We start from the raw sequence: 6,910 nt of genomic DNA, 5'->3' as shown, positions 1-6,910 counted from the left end.
TGGAGCTCCTGGGCTTGGCAGGATGGGGGAAGATGGTGGAGGGGAGGAATGAGGAGATAAAGAATGGTGGCGGCGGCAGGGGAGGAAGGAAGAATGATGGTAGAGCCAATGTGTACTAACATAAGTCTGAGCCTTGCACAATCATCAAAAAGTGTCTTAAATGGGTCAGCAGATGATGACATATATGACCTCTGAGTAATACAAAAAGTCTTGAGTAAATAAAAACAATAAACATTAAACTAATTAAAAAACCAGGCATCGTGCTTGCCATGCTAGGTATAGCAATGGCCTCTCCCCCCAAGTTGAAGTCATCGCCTGAGAGCATTCGCTTCTGGGTGTCCTCTATGTTATCCATCGTTCCTACAAGACAGGTATGTATGATCCGAGTCGTACTCCTTGACTCGGATTTGCTTGTCATGTCTCACACAAGTGTTTGTTATCAGACGATAGTATACCCCGTTCTTGCTGGAGGAGGTCCTGGCCTTGGCGGTGCCGCTGATTCAAGCTCGCCACCGCCACCTCCCCTCGAGATCGTCAACACTGATTCCGAATCCGACTCAGAATTTCCATTCGTGGAAGAGTCGTGGATCGGTCGTGGACACCAGTGGAGCGATAGCTTACCGTCAAACGTCAAACGAGCACGTTCGCGAGCTGGTAGAGTGCCCCCGGAGATATCAATCGCATTCGTTCCATCTTCAGCCGCATCAGTCACCGGAGCACTCGCGCAGACGATTTTCAACAGTGCACCCTCTTGCATTGCACAGTCTCCAAACCTCCCGAATTACTCCTCATCACCTCCTCAAACTATCCCGAATCATTCCTCAGATCTTAGCATCCACCTTCGTCGCCTTCTCTCCGCTGTTCCTCATCGGCGAACACTCTCGGATACGTTCAACAATGCATGGCTCTCCGGCGCGCGCTCACTAAATATCCAGGGCTTCCTCTACCCCCTCTGGTCCGTTTCCTTACTTCTGGAGCTCAATATATTCACACTGCGGCGGGATAAATGGAACAGCGCGGTTCTGTTTCTGGACGAGGTTGAGGCGAATGCAGTCGATCTTGAGACATTGGAGCTCGTAGAGGAATGTCGTGCCACCTTCGACGTTATACCATTCAACTCTGTCGTTCCCACCATCGATGACGGTCGAACACTCCAGACCAGAGACCTTGCAGTTTTTCTTCGTAGCGGGACCTCTGGCTGGCTCACAGGCGAACTGATTGATGGTGGCGCTGACTACATCCGGCAGCGTCTCCGTCCAAACTCGCAGACAGAGATTGCGAGCACGCTGTTTCCCATTATAATGCACCAGCGACGACGCTCCGACCCAGATTTCGTGTACACAACATCCTCTCGTGGAGCCCTCGCAGGTTTGGAGAGTCGCATCCTTGATAGGACCATCAACATCGTTTACTTCCCGCTCCATGTTCATGGCGGGCACTGGACTCTTCTCAGAGTCGACTTCCGCGCCTGCACATTGGAGTATGCCGACTCTATGAACCACTCAGCGACCCTCCCCGACGAAATCCGAGCTGACTTTATTTGGTGGCTCTCTGCCGTGCTCTCCGAACGCTCCGCTCAATCCTTCCGCGCTCGCAAACCGACATTTGTCGTTCCAGACCAGAGTGACGGAGACTCATGTGGTGTGGTGGTCCTTTGCACAATCGCGTCGATTCTCCTTCGCCTTCCTGGCTGGAAGCAGGACTTTGCTACGGGCGAACGGATGCGGTGGTTCTTACGTTTTGCGGAGGTCTTTGGAGAGGGCGACAACGTTGGTCTTTTCATCTTCTTGCACATCAACCCTTTTGACTTACCGATGTCTGTGATCAGGATCTTGATGATGATGACGACGACGTTCCACCCGAGCCTCCTTTGTACCGAAAGCATCTACATCGGCGCCGGGATAATAACTGTTCTAGGAGGAGCTCCATCCCCTCCGATTGGGACATGTTGTCGCTGCAGTCCTGCACCGATCCCGGCACTTCCGCAACCTCATTGACCTCACCTCTGGCTGCGAACGACGTCTCATCGATGCCAGACCTGGAGACGGACCCCGACTCAGAGCCATCAATCGACGGCAGTATCTCCGTACCGTCTCACGCCACCCCATCGGTCCTCTCATTCGACACCATGTCCAATTCATCTTCACCTCCGAGAAAGCGTCCATTCCCTGGAGATCTGGGGCCCGATTCCAATACGGGCTCTACTAAGCGTAGTCGTCTGTCGTCTCATGATTCGACCGGCGACTCCGATGACACTTTTTCCGACTCTCCCGATGCACGTACGAAGGCTCCACGAGCAGCTGCAAAGCCAGGGAGCTCGTGGGTGAAGCAGAAGGCACTTCGAGACTCACTTACGAGTCAGAAGTCCTCTTTCCGTCCCTCTGATGCGAAGCTCGCGAAGTTCCGCCAGAAGATTCTTGAGGACGATGCTCATGCGGAATTTGACGATCATAATCCTCGCTGGGTTCGCTGCTCGACCTGTTCGTCCACGGTTCTCATGCGCGTCCTTTACGACCTTCATCACTGGCGAATTCATCGCAGATCGAAGAAGTGTCGCCGTCACCAAGAGGGCAGTACTCACAGTTCTTCCCTTCTCCAACACGGCTTCTTCAAACGACCCTCGTCGACTCCTACCCCGTCTTATCAACCAGCTACTGTATCTGCACCCTGCCCTGGACTCACGAGCGATCGTGATGTTCGCATTCGACGATACCTCAGCAGATCTGCGGCAGCCGGTGGTGGCGCACCTTCGCGTATTAGGTTAGCAGCAGAGATGTTTGGGTCAAGGTTTTCGGAGCTCGATGAGAGGCAGAGGCAGGCGGTGTTGCGAAGAGAGAGCCAGCTGCTCCGGTGGCGCAATATTCATGCGCTTGGTGCTGTCTATGCGGTGGACTGCGAGAAGGACGTCGAGGGACGCGTCGGCGAAGAACCCCCTCCTTGTGCGAAGTGTGCTGCACTCCACCACCTCCATCTTTTTCAAGTCGCTCTTAACCGGCCCCTTCCCGACGAGAACAACATGAAGTTCGTTCCTCATACTCATCGCTCCTCCGCACTCGGCAAATTATACCTCAAGCACAAGGGGCTTCGCGCTCTCGTCGAGGAGGGGGATGGTCGTTCACCATGGTTAAAGTTTGCTCAGGGTGCGGCGGCCGGTATTTATGAGAATGGTGGTATCGTTCTCGGGATGGTTGAGGCTCTGGTGAAGAAGAGCGAGCGCATACGCCTCGGGAAGTCTTTGCGTAACATGCAATACTCCGGAGCCTTTAACGACTTCTGCAACCTGATCGCTTCAGTATCACCTCGAGCATACCGAAGCTTCCGACAGCACTTTGGTGGGAGAGGCTTGCGTAGTATTCGGTGAGTTGATCGTTAGTTCTATTCTGTCAAATACACTCGTTGACCGGTATGCCATCACTAGAGAACATCGCGCTAAGCTCCCGCTTTTTGCTCCGGGAATCTCTCAAGCCAACGTCGACACCGCTTCTGCTACTCTAGACAACTACCACTACCTGGGGCCCGTCGCATTGTCATGGGATGATACGGCCCTTGAGCCCGCGCTGCAAGCCTACAAGGACTCTGACGGGACTTGGCTGATTTTGGGAGGTACTGAGGGACCCATTTCGGTTTCGTCGCATGAGGAGTTAGAGGCTATCTTCGCCAAGGGAAATATGAAGCCTGGAGACAAGGTATGTCATATTATATCCTCTCTGTTCTTGGCCCTATGCTTACCTCTTCATTTATTTAAGCTTCGCCTTTACGTTCTCACAATCCCACTGGCGAAGATCCCTCCTATCATTCTGGCTGCAGTTGTGCGCGGCGGTTCTGAGCGAGCCACGGATCTCAAAGTTATGCACGACCAGGTCATCACTCTCCTTCATAACGCCCACATCTACCCGGTATCATTGTCTTCCGATGGATCTGAGGTCGAGCGATCTGTTCAACGTATGATCCATCAGTCTGCACCTGATCTCCTGCGTTATACCATCGTTCACGAGCTTCCCAACTGTACTGTCAATCTCGAGATTCCCCTGATCTACGACCACCCGTCCGTCATCGTTCAGGATTCCAAGCACGCCCTGAAGACCGCTCGGAATCAGACTCTCACAGGCGCTCGAATCCTCGTTCTTGGCAATTACACTATCCACTTCGCACAATTGCAGGACATGGCACAAAACCCAGCGTCCCCTCTTCAGAGCCGCGATATCATCAACGTTGACAAGCAGCACGACGGCGCAGCTGCACGTTTATTCTCAGCGGAGGCCCTCAATTTTCATCTCACCAACTACTCGGAACAGCGCGGTCTGGCCACATATCTGTTCGTCATCGGTGAGCTCGTAGATGCATGGCAGAGTCGGAACATACCCCACATTGAACGTGTTCGCATGGTTCTGCGGGCCCGCTATTTCCTGATGGCATGGCGTACTCACATCGCGAGGCATCCTGACCACGACGTCAACACTCAGTTCATCTCACGCTCATCATACGACATCTTTCTCACTCTCAGCGACTCCCTCATCTCTCTGATCATCACCTATCGCAAGTTCTACTCCACCTACCCTCTACTTCCTTGGCTCCATTCCAGCGAACCATGCGAGCACCTTTTCGGTCTAATTCGTCAGATCAAACCCGACTTCAGTTATACGGACTTTCTCTATCTCCAGCCGAAGCTTCGAGCGCTTCTCCTTGGTGCATTCGGCGACCTCTCAGCTGAGCAACAGGCCAATGAAACCGCATCCGGCTACCACCACACATATTTCAAGGCCGACGACCTCGATCTGCGTTCGTTGATGGACTATCCGGACGATGTGCAGCTCCACTCCATACTGAAGTATGCGGTCGAAGATGTTATCGCTCTTCTCGCCCCTCTTGGTATCGACGGCAAGTCCATGCTTTCGACGTATATCCCGCCACCATCATATCTCCCCGTCCCCATACCCTGTTCTTCATCTTCATCCGTCGTCCACCCCAACCGCCAGCCACGCAACCTATACGAGCTCTTGTTCCTGTATCAAAATGCGAGTGTGCCTGTCGTTGTTGAAGAGCGTGTGGCGACCGTGGAGTTGGCTCTTGCTGCCGAAAGTATCGATGCAACCGCGAAGATGTGAGTCCATTTAGTGATGTCTTCCCGGCTGACTGCAACTGAACTTCCTATTACAGTTTACAACTTCCCGACTCGACCGAAGAGGATGCACGCTTGGTGCGCGACTCTGTCGAGACCGCATTGGCCTCTTGTGTTGCTACGGACTCAACCTTGGTGAGTATTTCTTGTTTCTTTGTTGTTTCAAGAACCAACCTGTACCCTCTGAGTCCTTGTACTGAACTTCATCGCATGAAAGAACGACGATTCTATCGACTTCAACAAGACTTTGACACTCATATCGCAGCACTCACTTGATCGCAACCTCGTGGTCAAAGTCCGCAGACGGCATCAGCCCAAGTCAACGACACAGGCTGTGCGCAAGGTCGGGCGCCACTCTTCTCTACTCAATGCGCGTACCACGAACGACCAACCTTCAGCCACCCCAAGTGAACCTTCACTCCGTGAAGCGCTTCTCAAAAAACTCGCAAACCTGGTCCCTGAAGACAAAACGTCCACGGCCGGTATCGATCGTCGCGTTCGCCACACCGGAACATATACCCGCGATAATGTCGTGCTTTCGGTGACTCGTAAACGGAACAAGGAAACCGTTCGCGAAGTTCATGGTCTGGTCAGTTCCTAGATCGTTTGATGTAGTGTACCTACTTTTGTGCTTACTTATACTGAACTCCGATCGAACAGAAACTAATCCGCATGCGCGAACGTATCTTCGCTCCGCTCAAGATGATCAACGAATACCTCCACACAGCAAATGTGTCCTCATTGAGTCCGCTTCGTCCCGGTCTTTTACTGATCTGCCTACATCCTCAAAACCATCGCATTGTTTTTGGTGAAGGTGTGTTTTCTGTTCCTGTCAACTAGGTTCTAACTTGCCACTCACGCACCCCGGGCCTTCACAGTTCTCACTATTTACACCAAGACAGGAGGCCGCAACTCACCACATGAGTGGATCTCGAGCCTCAATAGTATCGGCGAGGCGTCATACGTGTACATTCAAGTCTACGGCTTTTATCCTGCACTCGGAACAGCGATCTTATCCTCCATGTCCTGTCCATCATTGCAGTGCACGACCTTCCTTCGCATTCCGCCAACTCACATTATCCTTTCCATGGCATCATTTCCTGGTATCCAACGTCAGGGGCTTACCTCGGGGAGCTCGATCATCACCCTCTTGAATTTGTGCGAGGAATCTGGTCGGACTCTGGCCATTTTGAAGGATCGTGAGCGGGTTTTTAGCGGGGCGATTGACGAGTTGGCGAAGCTCATGCGTGAGAGGGAGGAGCCTATGATACCACCTTCGACTCACCCCATTTCCGAGCCTGTGGCACGATTGTCAGTGTCTACAGCTGTTCCTGCAGAGGTAGCGGATCATGAGGAGTTCTCGGGTGGCGAGGAAGCAACGGAATTTGATGGAGCAGCGTAGAGTGTCACTATATCTGAATAGTCTTTGGGCTATGTGTGCTAGGCCCGTTTGTTTTGTCGTTATGCGGACAAAACTACCGGAATAGTATGTTCGATCATTTATGCGTACAATATTCTGCCTGTGGGACATTGCATCCTGTATGCGCACATGAAGCTCGTGATTTGAGGTTTGATCAATAGTGCGGACAAAACTCTTCTGGATATATCTCTGATCCCATACTCGTACAATAGCCTCGCAAATCAACCTCCGATCAAAAACGAGTACAGAAATCGTCTGAAAAGGTGCCACCCGATCCGTGTGCGTACAAGTTGAACCAAAATTTGTCCGGACAAAAAGGGCCATTTCGGGCCATTTCGGATCGGACCTCCATAGGCATATGCCATGCGCCT

At 52.4% G+C, this 6,910-nt stretch overlaps 1 protein-coding gene across 1 annotated transcript; it reads left to right on the top strand.

Moving 5' to 3' along the window:
- Positions 1-284: 284 nt before the first annotated feature.
- On the top strand, positions 285-6,616 carry STEHIDRAFT_172979 (uncharacterized protein; the record flags this gene model as incomplete). Its single annotated transcript, XM_007311130.1, has 9 exons — positions 285-371; positions 444-1,769; positions 1,829-3,357; positions 3,419-3,686; positions 3,747-5,101; positions 5,158-5,254; positions 5,337-5,708; positions 5,780-5,933; positions 5,998-6,616. The coding sequence occupies 9 exons, from the start codon at positions 285-287 to the stop codon at positions 6,519-6,521; spliced, it is 5,712 nt and encodes a 1,903-aa protein (XP_007311192.1). The 3' UTR covers positions 6,522-6,616.
- Between the last annotated feature and the right edge of the window lie 294 nt (positions 6,617-6,910).

The sequence above is a fragment of the Stereum hirsutum genome (genome assembly GCF_000264905.1).
Source record: "Stereum hirsutum FP-91666 SS1 unplaced genomic scaffold STEHIscaffold_24, whole genome shotgun sequence".
NCBI classification, from domain to species: Eukaryota; Fungi; Basidiomycota; class Agaricomycetes; order Russulales; family Stereaceae; genus Stereum; species Stereum hirsutum.
This window is presented reverse-complemented; position numbering and strand designations above follow the sequence as displayed.